Source organism: Sesamum indicum, linkage group LG8 (genome assembly GCF_000512975.1).
Source record: "Sesamum indicum cultivar Zhongzhi No. 13 linkage group LG8, S_indicum_v1.0, whole genome shotgun sequence".
Lineage (NCBI taxonomy): Eukaryota > Viridiplantae > Streptophyta > Magnoliopsida > Lamiales > Pedaliaceae > Sesamum > Sesamum indicum.
This window is the reverse complement of record NC_026152.1, coordinates 21,186,987-21,203,421: the sequence shown is the minus strand read 5'-3', so window position 1 is coordinate 21,203,421 and position 16,435 is coordinate 21,186,987. Positions and strand designations below refer to the sequence as shown.

The 16,435-nt window shown below is 39.1% G+C and overlaps 3 protein-coding genes across 3 annotated transcripts in view; all 3 read left to right on the top strand.

Annotated features, from left to right (window-relative positions):
* The window catches only part of LOC105169821 (serine/threonine-protein kinase STY46), a gene marked incomplete in the record, with an annotated part of 8,069 nt that extends 6,908 nt beyond the window's left edge, over positions 1-1,161 (top strand). Inside the window, 4 exon segments of the mRNA XM_011090353.2 lie at positions 178-258; positions 336-389; positions 556-690; positions 957-1,161. Of these exon segments, the coding sequence (XP_011088655.1) occupies positions 178-258; positions 336-389; positions 556-690; positions 957-1,034 (348 nt within the window).
* On the top strand, positions 1,339-6,113 carry LOC105169820 (mechanosensitive ion channel protein 6). Its single transcript, XM_011090352.2, has 5 exons — positions 1,339-4,349; positions 4,561-4,684; positions 4,824-5,117; positions 5,237-5,439; positions 5,571-6,113. Exons 1-5 carry the CDS (start codon positions 2,620-2,622, stop codon positions 5,860-5,862), a joined length of 2,643 nt encoding a protein of 880 aa, XP_011088654.1. The 5' UTR covers positions 1,339-2,619; the 3' UTR covers positions 5,863-6,113.
* The window catches only part of LOC105169925 (serine/threonine-protein kinase ATR), a 14,131-nt gene continuing 5,325 nt past the window's right edge, over positions 7,630-16,435 (top strand). The window contains exons 1-11 of the mRNA XM_020696068.1: positions 7,630-7,852; positions 7,945-8,089; positions 8,340-8,452; positions 8,649-8,980; positions 9,082-9,206; positions 10,023-10,167; positions 10,460-11,059; positions 11,134-11,209; positions 11,525-11,846; positions 12,486-13,739; positions 13,868-16,432. Coding sequence (XP_020551727.1) covers positions 7,696-7,852; positions 7,945-8,089; positions 8,340-8,452; positions 8,649-8,980; positions 9,082-9,206; positions 10,023-10,167; positions 10,460-11,059; positions 11,134-11,209; positions 11,525-11,846; positions 12,486-13,739; positions 13,868-16,432 — 5,834 coding nt within the window. The 5' untranslated portion in view covers positions 7,630-7,695. The remainder of the gene's footprint in view (positions 7,853-7,944; positions 8,090-8,339; positions 8,453-8,648; positions 8,981-9,081; positions 9,207-10,022; positions 10,168-10,459; positions 11,060-11,133; positions 11,210-11,524; positions 11,847-12,485; positions 13,740-13,867; positions 16,433-16,435) is intronic.

Genomic DNA, 16,435 nt, shown 5'->3' with positions numbered 1-16,435 from the left:
TACAATTTCTTTTCAATTGACAAAGAATCTGAAGAAAATGCCCTAGAAGCTAAATATACTTTGGATGAATAATGTTCAGTTGGCTCATTCGATCACCTTTTGAACCCCAAAATTCTTGGACTAATGCTTACTCTATGCTTAACGGCATTTTGCTCACAAAAATTTGTTCTTTTGAAGGTTATTGAACATAAACCCTATGATCATAAGGCTGATGTCTTTAGTTTCGGGGTGGTTTTATGGGAATTGTTGACGGGAAAGGTAATGGTTTTTCCCTCTGAAAGCCAACATTCTCCTGGATTGCTATTAGTTAAACATTTTTATTTTTGGCTCATCAGATTCCATACGAATACTTGACCCCTTTGCAAGCAGCAGTTGGAGTGGTCCAAAAGGTAAAGCATCTCATTGGCTACCTAGTTGATTATTTCATTTGTGACTATCACCTGTACATGCTTATCTGTTGTCAGCAGTCACAAGCTCTCTTGGCATGCCCATGGGAAGTTAAATATTTTCTGTGTCATAATACACTAACTGCACTATCATTCACTAAAATTTTAGGGCCTCCGGCCAACTATTCCGAAGCACACTCATCCAAAGCTTGCTGAGCTGCTGGAGAGATGCTGGCAGCAAGATCCAGCTTTGAGACCTGACTTTTCTGAATTAATAGAAATACTACAGCAAATTTCTAAGGAGGTATTGTTTCACTCACTGCAGTTCAATGGTCATGTTATTCATGTTTTGCTAAAGAGCTTAAAATGAGATGCTTGCTTGACCAGTACTTTTTGAAATATTTCATGTAAATCGCCTAATGTGATTATCTAGGAGAATTTTAACCATCTATTTGTTCTCTCTCTCTCTCTCTCTATATATATATATATCTATATATCTCTCTCTATATATATATTCCTCAAGAATTAAATTATAAGTTCTTCAGATGACACCTGATGCATGTGCAACAGGTTGGAGATGATGGGGAGGATAAACGGAAGGAAAAATCTGGAGGATTTTTTTCTGCCTTGAGACGGGGACATCACTAATATAAAGAAAAAAAAAAAGAAATATTGTTCGTTAGAATGTACTCACCTCTAATTTTTGGGTTATTTACACCCTTTCTATTTGCACTGTACAGTATCCCTTTCATTAATGCCTTGCTATATTTTCATCCTTGAGGTTGTACTTATTTATTTTCTGATTTCTTATGCCATCTTAGTTTGTTCTGCTTTTCTCGTGTTCCATCTTAGTTGAAGAGTCTAACTTGCCTAAGCCGAAAAGAAGAGCCTCTAGCTAAGATGAAAAATATTTTCTTGATTATATTTTTCTGCGAGAATTGTGATAAGACCTTCCGTTCGATCGAGAGAATGTAATGGTTTCGATGCATGTTAGCAATAGTCTTATGATCTGTGAACGAGTTAAGAGGTTTGCCGTTGAGATTGTGTATTGTCCAAAACAGAATCAACCCATTTCTTCTTGTGGCCATATTTCGATTCTTGTGATTGCACAATAATCGGATTCTTTACAAACGAATTTGGGCTTTTGTTTAGGCTTGTAGAAACAATGTCATTTGACAAAATGGTTTGAATTTTATGCAAGTAATATAAATCATATTTATTAAACATACAGACACAAGTTCATCTGGTCGAACTGCAGTAAAAAAGGTTAACTTCCCTTGATTATTATTGACCGCAATGGGGAAATTTCGCTAACAAACTCTAATGAGATGAGATGTATAAGTTAATGTTGAGAATATATGGGTTCTGGTTTGGGTTTGTCTTGTTTGGTCACGGGCAATTCTTTTATGATCCTCACGTATCAAAGATAGGAAGAGGTATCCACACAGACTCAGTTGAGATTTCAGAATTTCTGTTATAAGTTGTAAATTGTTCTGAAGTGAATTAAGCTTTAACATAAGAAAAATGACAATCTTCAGAATTTGAATATTTAAAATAAATTGGGACGTAGAAAAAAAAGAAAAATGGTTATTCTTGGGAATAGAATTTGAGACATAAGGTAATATAGGATGCATGAATGCACACAAGGGTATGAGCATAACGAATTCAGGCAATAGGGGTTGGCCAAGAATAGTTAGTTGATGATGGGAATGAATGGAGGAGAAACAAATAAGTGAATTTGTCCAAAGTGGGTGAATAGTGAGAGAGATATAGAGCAATGGTCTTCACCAGTTTCTCTTCCTTGCTATTTAATTAATTAATCATTATTTTATAGAGCAATTTATCTGAATAAGGCTGGGTAGCTACTACCGCCGTATCGGCATTCGTTGCGCCACCTGTTATTCCAATAACACATACATACATCATGCCTATCACCATACTTCCATTCCATTACCCAAGAGTCGGCTCTCTCTTCTTGAATGCTGCGTAATCAATCCAAACAAACACAAATCTCATCGGTAGAATAACAACATTTCCTTTTCTCCGCTCATTCTTAATTTTTTGGCCTTCAGTAATGGACATCTCTTCTTCTTCTTCATTCAAGATAACCTTAAAAATCCCGTAACTCATCTATAAGCATGGAAGACCAGTTTGCATAGGTAACGAACGAAGACGCGCTTCACCAGCAACACCCCCATTTCATCACATTACATCATATCACAGCCAACCCGCCATGTCTGGACCCTCCCAAGTCACCGTCAAGATCGACGGAGGCGATCAGCCAGACACCAGCCCCCATAGTGGCGCACGTATTTGTCGGGAATCAAGCCTAGATTTCTGGAAATCTGGTTCAAACCGCGCCATGCAACAAACCGTAGTCGATTTCCAAGAAGATCCCCCGTCCAAGCTAATAGGACAGTTCTTGAATAAACAAAAGGCTGCCGGCGGGGAATTGTGCCTGGACGTGGATTTGGAAATGGATGAATTGCGCGCAGATTGTAGCACTGGCAGCCCCGCTCCCACTTTCCCCTCTTTGGAAAAACAAAGTTTTCCCAGGTCTAAGGAGCTGAAAATTCCTCCAGAAGGTCATAGTCCCGCTGCCGGTAATGTGGTCGATATTCGTCCCGATGAACAGGAAAACGATGACTCCTCCTCTGATGAGGATGATAACCGAACCTTCAGGAGGCGATCTTCGAACATGACCAATACTGTGGATTTGCAGAACATTGCTGGTGGCAACAGTGGTCAGGTATTGAGATGCACCTCAATCCAGAGAAGGGTCAGTGGTTTAGGCAGGATGAAAACTAAGTCTCGGTTGATTGACCCTCCTGACGTTCCGGATAGGAGATCCGAGCAGATTATAAAGTCCGGGCAAATACGATCTGGGGTGCTAGGGAGGGTCTCTGGGATGTTAGGGAAGCCGCCGGAGGAAGAAGAGGATGACCCATTGTTCAACGAGGATCTTCCGGATGAGTATACGAGGAATAGTTTTGATGCATTGACTATTGCACAATGGATTAGTCTTGTTTTGATCGTAACAGCTTTGGTGACTACTCTTGCTCTTCCCAAGTTGAAGAAGAAAAAGCTTAGGGGACTGAGGTTGTGGAAGTGGGAGGTTTTGGTTCTAGTTTTGATTTGTGGGAGACTGGTTTCTGGTTGGGGTATAAGGATTGTTGTTTTCTGCATTGAGAGGAACTTTTTTATGAGGAAAAGGGTTTTGTATTTCGTTTATGGAATAAGAAAAGCAGTTCAGAATTGTATTTGGTTGGGACTAGTTTTGACTGCTTGGCACTATATGTTTGATAAGGCGGTTGAGACTGAGCGGAGCAATGAGTTTCTAACGACCATGAACAAGGTCATGGTGTGCATGCTGGTGGGAACATTGCTTTGGTTAGTGAAGACCCTTATGGTTAAAGTTCTTGCTTCTTCATTTCATGTCAGCACTTTCTTTGATCGTATTCAGGAGTCATTGTATAATCAATATGTGATCGAGACGCTATCAGGGCCACCATTGGTTGAGATAAGGAACCATCAGGAGGAGGAGGACCGGACAATGGCCGAGATTTGGAGGCTTCAGAATGCAGGGGCCACTTTGCCTCCTGAGCTGAAGAACCCCAATTTTCAGCCGACAAAGAGTGGGAAGAGGTCAAGCAATGCAGGCGGAGGATTGCCCCCAAGACCAAGTAAAGGAATCAGTTTCAGAATGTCTTCACAGATTAGTAAAAATCAAGATGAACAGGGTATACCAATTGACAAGTTGCACAAATTAAATCATAAGAACGTTTCTGCCTGGAACATGAAGAGATTGATGAAGATTGTCAAGAATGGAGTTCTGACCACCCTCGATGAACGCGTGCTGGATAGCTCACAAGAAGACGAGTCATTGACCCAAATCAGGAGTGAATATGAGGCCATAGCTGCAGCCAGGAAGATTTTTCGGAATGTGGCCAAGCCTAGAGCGAAGTAAGTGTTTCTATCTAACTAGCTGTGCTTTTGCCAGTAAATTTACTCAGATTCTGTTAGCATTCGATACGCCTTCTGTGGTCCTATTAGTTGATCATAGCATTATATTGTTCATTTCCATATATTCAGCTATCCATCACACTCTTAATTGTTCCAATTTTTGGTGCAAGAAATAGATATATCTACTTTTGGACACTTTCCATCCTGGCAGGTTGATCTACCTCGAGGATTTGATGCGTTTCCTACAAGAAGAAGAGGCTTTGAAAACCTTGCAGCTTGTAGAAGGATCAGCTGAAAGTGAAAAAATCAGCAAAGCATCTCTGAAAAATTGGGTGGTGCGTATTTGCTTAGAAATACCATTTTATTTCATATAGGCAAAATAATATTTTCTGCAATATGATTTTTTACTATGATCTTAATAGGATACCTCCTTTAGCGAAATCACTTTATCATGTTTATACCTTTCTTCGCTAGGTCAATGCCTTTGTAGAACGAAGAGCTCTTGCCTTGACACTAAACGACACCAAAACGGCAGTTAAGAAACTTCATCAGATGGTAAACGTCATAGTTGGTGCCGTCATACTGCTCATTTGGCTGGTGATTCTGGAAATTGCAACGAGCAAGTTTCTGCTCTACATCAGCTCCCAGGTTGTGGTTTTCGCTTTCTTATTTGGAAACACCTGCAGGACAATATTCGAAGCTATCATATTTGTATTTGTAATGCATCCTTTCGATGTGGGGGATCGATGTGAGGTTGATGATGTCCAGGTACATTCACGAAACCTCTTGATATCTCATTCTTGCACTTACTCTCTTCTATTTCTGGTGCATTTTCTACTCTATTTAACCTTTTTTTGTTTTTTGTTGCTGTTGTTGGAAATATTCAGATGATTGTTGAAGAAATGAACATCTTGACCACTGTCTTTTTGAGATTCGACAATCAGAAGATAATATATCCAAACGTAACTCTTGCCACAAGGCCCATCAATAATTACTATCGCAGTCCTGATATGGGTGATGCGGTTGATTTTGCAGTTCATATGGCTACACCAGCAGAGAAGATTGCTGTCATGAAGCAAAAAATAATAAGGTAATCTCATATACAAGTTGACTCCATCACTTCTCAGCCTAATAAAACAAGTAGCCCCACTGATGACTGAAGCAGCTTATCTTTTTCTAATGGTTTATAATCAATTACTCCTCCAATGGCTGTCATTGCAGTTACATTGAAAACAGGAGCGACTACTGGTACCCCGCACCCACAATCGTGCTAATGAATTTGGAAAATTTACAAATATTGAAAATGTCGGTATGGCTGAGACACCGGATGAATCACCAGAACATGGGAGAGAGGTGGAAAAGGAGAGCTGTCTTGGTGGAAGAGATGGTTAAAATTTTCAAAGAGCTGGACATAGAGTACCGTCTTTATCCCCTTGACATTAATATTCGTGAAATGCCACCTCTCAACTCCAGCAGGATGCCTCCATCATGGGCTTCCCCTCCATGCAACTGAATAACACCAACTTTTCTGGCTTGGAATATGCATCATTAATCTTTGTCATTGGAACATATACATATCATATATAGCAAGTGTAGAACGGCTAGATGAAAACATTTTTCATCTGTTTCTGTCTTGAGTAGATATACTTTATGATTTACATTCTTGTTTCTGTATGTTTCTTTGTTTGGTAATCTTTTAGGACTGGAAACATCATTTTTGGAGAGTATATTAGAAAGTTATGCAGCGTCTCTTCTCCCTTTGCATCTTTTGTATTGTTCATCACAATTTCTACTGCAAAATTAACACTCATGAGCTTTTTTCCTTCTTTCTTTAATCAAAGCTATTTGTACATAGACATGGGACTGCGACCCGTTTGATAATTTGGAATAAAGTCACTATAATAATGTAATTGAAAATAATCAATTGTTTGCAAATTTATATGGTGTTTGAAGGTATCAAACTACTTTTCTTTTTCTTTTTTTTTTTAAATTATATATATACATTAACGTATCAACTATTATTATTTTATCCTTATATGTTTCATTTACATGCAAATTATGACATGTACAACATTTAAATATGAGTAATTGCAGTATGTAACAAAAACTCTTTGACTGTCTTTCAATATGTCAAATATAATAGGGAAAAATCTAGAGATCCCTGTGATAATAGAAATATTCAAAAAATCTCTTATAAAAATTAAAGTATCAATCATTCTTCATGTGATATAAAATAAAGTTAAAAAAAACCCCTCCTTACAAAATTTGGGTAACACGCACTTTGACTGCGGTTTTTCTATGAACATACTTTTTTTTTTGATATTTTTGCCCTTCTCTCACATTTAATATATAATATTATACATATTTATTAATAATAAAATAGTATTTAAATTAAAATATAAAAAAAATTGCAAAACGCCGCCGCCGCTGCTGAAGAAGAAGGCGCCGCACCCTCCTCAACCCTAGACGACGACCGTCGCCCATTATCTGCGAAGGCGAAGCAATCGCCTCGCTGCAGGGCGATCACATCGCCCAGAAGGGTGGTGGGGGAGGGAAGGAGAGGGGGGATTGAAGGCGAGAGAAGTGGGGGTGGGGAGAGAGTGCGGGGGAAAGAATGGAGAAGAAAAGAAGACGGGAGTGGGCCATGGGGGTTGGGGGGTTTATAATTATTATTTTAATTTTTTTAAAATTATAATTATATATATTTTAATTATATTTTAATAGTATTAAATTATATATATTATAAATTAAAATAATTATATATTAATAGGCCTAGTTTGACCAGTTGACTGGAAGGGATATTTTATTCATTGTTTTTTGAAAAATAGGCTTAAATTGACTAGGGACAATATGATTTTTTATTCGTAACATGGTGATAATTTTTGATATTAAAAATTTCATAGGGGGATTTTTGATATTTTTATATATCACAGAGATCAAAATATATTTAACCCAAATATAATATATGAGTTTGAGCTAAATCCATTATCCACTTCAAAGTAAAATTTAGTTTAATTACAGATAAATTAAACAGTTACAATATTTTGAGAAGGCCTTGTCAACGAGTAAAATTTAGTTTAATTACAGATAAATAGAAAAGAAAATCAGGATGGGTCCGAATTCAAACTATTCTGCCCCGAGACTCGTCTTAAGCCTTTAGAACCCGCCTCAATAGGGACGGATTCGGGTTCGGGTCCATTGCCGGCCCCACCGCCCGTTAGTCTACCGGGTACGCTATATGCAGTGCCAATAAATTAACGTGCAAAAATCGAAACAGGAGGGAAAAAGAGAAGCAAGGAAAGTTACTACACTCCCTCGCCCTCCCACCCACTCAACACACAGTAGAATGGCGAATCTCTCCAGCCTGGTGCACGAGCTCCGAGAACGCATTGCGGCATCATCATCTACTCCTCCCAACAACCAAAACGACGAGGCTTTGGAGTCCCGATTCCGCGCCGTCCTTCCCAATCTCCTCCACGCCTACGTTGTCCCTTCCTCATCTCGTATGTGAATTATTTCATATTTAGTTCAATCTTTTAATCTTGGAGTTCTTTTGCTGTTTCTTTCAATTAAATAAAGAATAAATACATTGTAGCGCGCGAGCGAGAGGTGATTGCAATACTCAAGTTATTATCACAGACTGCAAAGAATTTTCCTGGAGTTTTCTATCATGGAAAGGCGAGTGCTGTTCTGCCTGTTATCGGTCGTATTTTGCCCTTCTTTGCTGAACCCGCATTTCGGTCAGTCGATTTTTTGTTATGTTTTTTTTTTTAGTTTTCTATGTTACGAATTAGTAACTTATTTCCATATCGTTATTGTTAGTAATTGTCATGCGCTCATAGTATTTCGGTGATGTGTAGTTTTAAGGGTTGTTGGCTTTTCTGCTGTTAATCTTTCAAGATTTTAAGGTTGTTGGATCTTTTAATATATTTTTAAAACAAGTTTTCTGTCGTTGAATGCTTTAAGTTTTGTTGGTTTGCTCCTATTAAGCTCTCGACAAGGCACTATTTTAGAGACTGTTGGATCTCTGCTGTCCCTACTCCGCACAGGTGATCAAGATGCCTACCGCGAATTTTTCGTGGATGTTATGTTGTTATTTGAAGGTACACAACTAAGAACTATACCGTGAATCAGAATCACTTAGCTTCACTTTTGATTGAGCCGTGTGTTATATTTTCTTTTTCATGAAGAGCAACTTATTTTCTCCTTTTTACAGGTAGCAGCTTTATTCTTTTCATATGAAAGCACTTGGCCTTATTCAAACCTCTGTTTTGACCATAATTTTTTTTTCCTTCATAGATCTTGTTTATGTTGCCTCATTCTATGACGAGAGAAGATCAATGGAGCCAAAGAGACTGTGGTTGAAGTCTTTCTGTGAATCTTTTGCAAGAATTAGCAATGGCCCTGCCCTTCTTGGTGACCTTCCAATATGCAACAGGCCTGCTAGCGGAGAGGGAATTTTAATTGATCTTACAGAAACAGATAGGTTTCTGGCTTTTGCCGCATCAGCAATCAAGCTTCTGAGTAAATGCTTAACTGAAGGTACTTTGTATGTTGAAGGGCTTTTGGATGCATCATGTGTTTTGGCTGTTTGCAATCTTTTGTGCTATGGAGATGATAATCTGCACATGGTAGGTAGATTTCACCAATATTGGAGAGTTCTCCAAAATTACTTTTATGGTTCATCTATGTCTTCTCAAATCAGTCATCTAACTTCTCATGTTTTGTGAAGGCATGTTTTGACTTTGCACGCCTCGTTGGAGCAGGGAAAAACTTTGAGATTCTTCCAATTGAAAAACTAATACGGTCAGTAACAATCATACTAAGCGAGGATGTTGAGGGAGTTTCAGTATACAGGTATGCCCATTGATAGTGACTTAGCCTACAATAACTTTTAGCCATGTTTGGATTTGAGATTGTTCTCTTTCAAATGTTTGCTTTATTGTAACTCAAATGCCTATATATCACTACTAGTAACAAGCATTCAAGTGGCTTTTGGGTATTGGTTGATTGAATTATAATGAAAAGACTGCTGCCTTGCTCCTCTTCCCCCTTTGGTGATGGCTCTCATGCTCTTTGAATTTCAAAAGCTCTATTTAGATGCAGTTCAAACATATTCTTTTAAGGCGCATTTATGAACATTGTGTCCAATAAAATTTGTATTAGTTTAGAAGATAAATAGTCATACCACTGGAAAACAAGATTTAGCATGATGTATCATGTGCTCAGTTTTCTGTTTTCTACCTGTGTGGAGCCTGGCTATGGTAGCTGAATCATTATTCTCTTTTCCGCATATAATCGTGCTACTCCATTCAGTTTATGCTTGTGTGTGGATTTAAAATAAGATTAGCGATGATATAATATAGCGAGTTTTCTCTTGCTTGCCTTATTTTGACCTGGTGGGGTGTAGCATCAGACCGGTTATCATTTTGATTTCAGTTGTTAATCAAGCTCTAGACACTTCTTATTTGTGACGACTTTAAAAAATTTAGGATTTCCTATTTTGAAATCATTTTAAATTCTGTCCTGTCAGAAACTCTTAGATACCTGGCTTTTGCCTGTAACTCATGCACACTCTTTGATGACTGTATTGCTGCCCTCTTCATTATTAACATTGGCTGTTGAAGCTGTCCCATAGATTGTTTTTCTCAGTCACCAAACTTTTGATTGCAGGAGTGCAGTTTATGATTCTTCTCTGGGAGGATGTCTCCAGTCATTGCTTTCTGTTTGTCCTGATAATGTCGTTAGGTTGACGGCAACTGACATAATGCACATCTTTCCTAAATCGATGCTGAAGACGAGGAGCTTTGACCTCAAGGTTAACTGTGCATATAATTGACATTGTTGCCTCCTTCTGTTACTTGCATATAATAAATGCATACCTATGTGTGGTGCTTGTGCATTGAGCATCTTTATTTAATATCATTATCATCTCATCTCTTATGGGTTTAGTCACTCACTTTTGGTGACTGCTCTATCCATTTCTTGTGTTTTGTAGCTATATCGATATAAGTACTCATACATCCAAAGTTGTATATATGTGGAATGCTTTAGTTGATGACTTGTTATCTAATTCTCTGACTGCAATTTACTAATGTATCTTCTTTCAGGCTGGTCTGTGCAGTGCCTATGTTCGAATTGCAAAAACTTGCCCTCCTTACTCCTGGAGGCCAGAATGTCTCATTTGTATGCTTCTTTCATCAGAGTCCGATTTTCATTTAATAGACTGCTTCAAAGTTGCTGTTTCAAGGCTTGGTCCTAATTTTGTTGGGAGGATAATGACTCCTGATAATCACACTGGTTTCTCGGAGTCGAGAGAAGATAGTGAGCACGAATGCTCAAAAGTTGGTAATGAGCATGAGGGCTCAAAAGTTGGAAGAAAAAGACCCATTCAGGATATAGAAACTTTGGGAATGAAGCGCCAAAAGATGGATAATTTTTCTAGCACTACATACCAGGATGTATGCAATTTTATTTATAGTTTTACTGGAGTGCAGGAAAAAGAATATGCTGATTTTATGTGTACCTCGTTAAATCTACTACTTGAATTTCTAAAACCTCCTGGTGATAATTCTGATTCATTAAGGGAAGAAGTTGCCCTGACAGCTATAAGCACACTCTGTATTGTTTTTTCTGAACTCCCACATTCTGACCTTTCCCTTTGCATTTTCCGGCGAATGTGCAAGTGGATTTCTTGGATGTTTGAGCAGGTTTGTTGTCTTTCTTTTGTTTTTTCCTTGTGATCTTGAATGCAGCGTGTAATAATGTTGAATACACCTAGCAGGCAAAGCAAGGTCTTCGATTTCCTCTTGATGTTTCCATCTTCCTAGAAGCAGTTGACAGCCTACTACTTTTTCAAGGTAATGGAACAGCTGTATTAACTTAATATTCATAGATGACTGCATTACTTTTGAGAAGTCTTTCTTTCTTTCTTCATCCCAAATCCCCCCTTTCCTTATATTAGGATTTGTGCTTTCTTGAAACTATTATTGATACCAAAATACTGAATATTTGGTGAAGAAAGTTATGTTCAGTAATTAATTTGTTGGAATGCTGCCTTGGTCATTCAAATGCACTACATGCGAATATTGACTTTCCAGGTTATTTGCTAAAAGTCTCTTTCAAATATACCATGTCTTATATTCTAATAACTGAGTTCTGCACTTTCATCTTAGGATCCCTACCTAAAGAGAATAGGCTCATGATCTTCGAAACTACTAGTGACATTGGAGCTCTCTTACGTCCAGTGCTTAAGGTTCCATGGATCTGTGGTGCTTCAATTATAGAATCCCATCCTCCCTGGAAAGCAAAGTATCTGTCTATTCGCATTCTGTCCAGAATTGGGTGTATAGCACAGCACGGCTTGGATCTTGATATTCTGGATCTGGGACTTAATGATGAAGAAGAAGAAGTTAGAATTCAAGCTGTCATCTCTATGCCAGTGATTGTCCTAGTCTCTGGTTTTGGATCTCTGATGCATATGTTCAACAGGCTGGAGTAAGTGAAGAATGCCCTTTTAATTAACACAGGTTGCGCAAGTGTCTAGTACAGAGTGATCTGAATAGCACAGATGTTGGTTAGTAGGAGCTCTTTTCAAGCATAACCATGACACGGAGTATATGCTATATTTGAAGACTTAATACGCCACTGTGATGATGCTTATTAGTGCTTCTGCTCTCCGCTGTCCTGTTTTGGTTGGGGAGTAGCTTCTTCTTGAATCTTTATGTCTCCTACCCCACTCAAAGCTTTCAATCAGGCCTCATAACTTAGCCCATTTTTCGTGTGCTTAATCCTCTTGTTCATTTCTTGTCCTTTGCTCTCTATGTTGGTCAATGGCCATGATCTTCATATGAAACCTGTGTCGACGAAAAATTGTCTATTATCAGAGTTATGTTTGTCTACAAGTTCGCTCTGAGTCAGTCATTGGCTCAGATAGTATATCTGTAGGATGTGCCCAGTTTTATTCAGTAGAATTCAAACTGCTGGGGCTTGATTGTGGTAACTGTTCTTTTATCACACGGCTAGATCTGAATAATATCTGATTTTATAATTATCAACCTAGTATATTCCGTTTTAGTGAAAAAGTATTGTGAGCTAATGAACATTTTAAAGTGCCTTCCTTTTATTCTCTTGCAGGGCTCTTAAGAAAGAAACGAGGGAGCAAGTCAAGAAATTTATTCCCCTCTGTCTTGGTCATCTGGCATGCCTATACGGATGTTGTAATGGTGGGGCTGCACTTCTGGAAACCAACTGCAAATTATACTTGAAGAAGGACAAGGAGAAAGAACAGTTAATTATGGATTATCTGTTGTCAGGATTTTGGTGTTCAAGGTGCGACAGCACTACTGCAGTTAACAATGGGTCATGTTCAACGGTTCTTTGCCCTAGCATGCAGGAAACAGATTTTCTTTCAAGTTGTGACTATACCTATTTGCAGTCTCTCTTTTTTGAGCTGCTTTATGATGATTCATCAGAAGTTGTCCAAGTTGCCTGTGTAAGAATGATTGGGCGGATCCTTTGGCATGGGACTCAATATAGTTTGCTTAAGACAAGTTCTCAATGGATACAATGTATTGATTTTCTAATCCTGCACCGAAACAAAAATTTGAGACAAGCATTTGGCTCACAGATTAGTTTCTTCCTCCACGAGCCCATCTTGGAGTGTTTATTTTCACTCAAGGATGCTGCAAACAAATCTAAAGAACAGAGGTTCATGGACAAATTAAAACATGCTTTAGCAGCAGCTGAAGATCCTTTGGTTTTTGAAACCCTTCTAGAAACTGCAGCGACAATTATGGAAGCTGTTGATATTCACAGCCAACTATTTTTATTCTCCCTTATTTTAGTGATTGGTCAGCTTGACAATTCTTATGTTACAGTGAGGTTTATTGCCTCAAAATTGATAAATAGATCTTGCTACTATCATCATGCAGGGGGACTTGAAGCACTCCTTTCAAAAGTTCCACATATCCGAAATGAGTTGTATAATTATCTATGCATGAGGCTTGTCAATCAGCCAAAAATGGTTGAAGAATTTTCCGCAGCTGTACTTGGTATTGAAACTGAAGAACTTGTAAAGAGGATGATTCCTGTTGTTCTTCCAAAACTTGTGGTCCTCCAAAATGATAGTGATCAAGCACTGGCAACTTTGTATGAGTTGGCCAAGTGTTTGAACACAGACATGGTGCAACTCATTGTTAATTGGCTGCCGAAAGTTCTTTCCTTTGCTCTTCATCAAGCTGACGAGCAGGAGTTAAAATCTGCTTTGCAGTTCTACCACGAACATACTGGATCTGACAATCAAGAAATATTTGCCGCTGCTTTACCTGCACTTTTAGATGAACTTATATGCTTTAGCGATGTAGATGATTCGGAGGAAATAAGTAAGAGGTACTTGACGGAAAATGTTATAAAAGTATGAGCACTTGAAAGTTTTAGCGCGACAGATAGTTCTAAACAATTATTCTTTTGAGGCTCCACCTTGAGGTTTTGCTTACTTCATTATGATTTTCTTACAGGTTAGCCAGGGTACCTCGTATGATAGAAGAAGTTGCAAGAATCCTAACTGGCAGTGAAGATCTTCCGGGATTTTTGAGGAACCACGTGGTTGGTTTGCTGAACAGCATTGATAGGAAAATGCTTCACGCAGAGGATACATCATTGCAAAAACAAGCTGTTAGACGGATAGAGATGCTGATTAAATTGATGGGTCCCCATCTTAGCACATACGTACCAAAAATTATGGTTCTTCTCATGCATGCTATCAATAAGGCATGGCTTCAGGGTGAGGGTCTTTCCGTATTGCATTTGTTCTTAAAGCAATTAGCTATTGTATCACCATCTAGCACTAAACATGTGATTTCTCAAGTTTTTGCTGCTCTTGTCCCTTTCTTGGAGAGAGAGACTGGAAATTCATCTCCCCATATGAATAAAATTGTAGAGATATTAGAAGAACTTGTGGTTCAGAACAAGGTTATATTAAAGCAGCACATCCGTGAGTTCCCTACTGTACCAAATGTTCATGCCTTGGTAGAAGTGAATAAAGTGATTCAAGAGGTCCGTGGATCGATGACCCTCAAAGATCAATTACATGATATTGTGGATGGATTAAATCATGAAAATTTGAATGTAAGATACATGGTAGCATCTGAGCTAAGCAAGTTGTTGAACCAGAGAACGGAGGATTTCATGGCTTTGTTCACTATGGAAGGGGATTCTGTTATGGATATAATTAGTTCATTGATAACATCGCTGCTGAAAGGTTGCGCGGAGGAATCAAGGACTTTAGTTGGACAACGGCTGAAGCTGATATGTGCTGACTGCCTTGGAGCGATTGGTGCTATTGATCCTGCCAAAATCAAGGGATTTTCTAGCATGCGATTTAAGATTGCATGTTCTGATGATGATTTAATTTTTGAATTGATTCATAAACATCTAGCCAGGGCTTTTCGAGCCGCACCCGACACCATCATTCAAGATTCAGCTGCACTGGCTATCCAGGAGCTGCTAAAAATTGCAGGATGCGAGGCATCGCTTGATGAGAATGTTCTAGAACAGACTAAAGACAAACAACATATTGAGGTGGGCAAATCATTTCCCAGGGACGTGGATGACCGAACTAAAATGCTTGGTAGGGGACAGAGGTTGTGGGACCGGTTCTCCAATTATGTTAAAGAGATAATAGCCCCCTGCTTAACCTCAAGATTCCAACTCCCCAATGTGTCAGATTCAGCTGCTTGTGGTCCTATATATCGCCCTTCAATGTCATTCAGGAGATGGATATATTTTTGGATTAAAAAATTAACTGCGCATGCCACAGGCTCTCGTTCTAAAATTTTTAATGCTTGTCGAGGTATAGTTCGTCATGATATGCAAGTAGCAATGTATCTGCTACCCTACTTAGTCTTAAATGCCGTTTGTGATGGCACCGAGGAGGCGCGCAGTGGCATAACAGAGGAAATTTTGTCAGTTCTTGATGCAGCTGCCTCAGATTGCAGCACTACTGCTGTTCATGGTAATAATTCTGGGCAAGGAGAGGTGTGCATTCAAGCTGTATTCTCTCTTCTTGATAATCTAGGCCAATGGGTGGATGATGTTGAGCAGGAACTTGCTGTTTCCCAGCCTCTTCAATCGTCCAACTCTAAGCAACAGGCTGTGAAGTTGAAGGACCAGAGTATGACTCCCCAAAAGGATTCAAACCAACTGCTTATTCAGTGCAAACATGTGTCAGAACTCCTAGGTGCAATTCCTAAGGTTACCCTTGCCAAGGCCTCATTCAGGTGCCAGGCTTATGCCAGGTCTTTATTATACTTTGAGTCTTATGTGAGGGATAAATCGGGAGCCTTCAACCCTGCTTCTGAGAGGAATGGTGTATTTGAAGATGAAGACATATCTTTTCTAATGGAAGTATATAGTGGACTAGATGAGCCAGATGGCTTATCTGGTTTGGCATCTCTACGTAAATCAAAAAGCTTACAAGACCATCTGCTGATTAATAAAAAGGCAGGAAACTGGGCTGAAGTTTTGACTTCTTGTGAGCAGGCACTGCAGATGCAACCATTTTCTGTCCAGAGGCACTCTGATGTCCTTAACTGCTTGCTGAACATGTGTCATTTGCAGGCAATGGTCACTCATGTAGATGGGTTAATTTCTAGGATTCCTCAATATAGGAAAACATGGTGCACCCAAGGGGTTCAGGCTGCCTGGAGGCTTGGTAGGTGGGACTTGATGAGTGAGTACCTGACTGGGGCTAATGAAGAAGGTGTACTTTATAGTAGCTCTGAGAGTAATGCTTTCTTTGACAAGGATGTTGCACAGATTCTTCAGGCAATGATGAAAAAGGATCAATTTTTAGTTGCAGAGAGAATTGCATTGTCTAAACAAGCTCTAATTGCTCCTCTTGCTGCTGCTGGGATGGATTCTTATGCACGAGCATACCCATTTGTTGTCAAGCTTCACTTGCTTCGGGAGCTTGAGGATTTCAATTCTCTTCTTAATGGTGAATCTTTCTTGGGCAGGAGATTCCAACTGGGCGAACCAGGATTTTTACGGGCATTAGAAAACTGGGAAATCCGGCTCAAACTTAC

Coding starts and splice junctions, on each gene's coding strand:
- LOC105169820 (XM_011090352.2), top strand. CDS start 2,620: ATGTCTGGACCCTCCCAAGTCACCGTCAAGATCGACGGAGGCGATCAG. Junction 4,350..4,560: donor GTGGCCAAGCCTAGAGCGAA/GTAAGTGTTTCT, acceptor CCATCCTGGCAG/GTTGATCTACCTCGAGGATT. Junction 4,685..4,823: donor CATCTCTGAAAAATTGGGTG/GTGCGTATTTGC, acceptor TTTCTTCGCTAG/GTCAATGCCTTTGTAGAACG.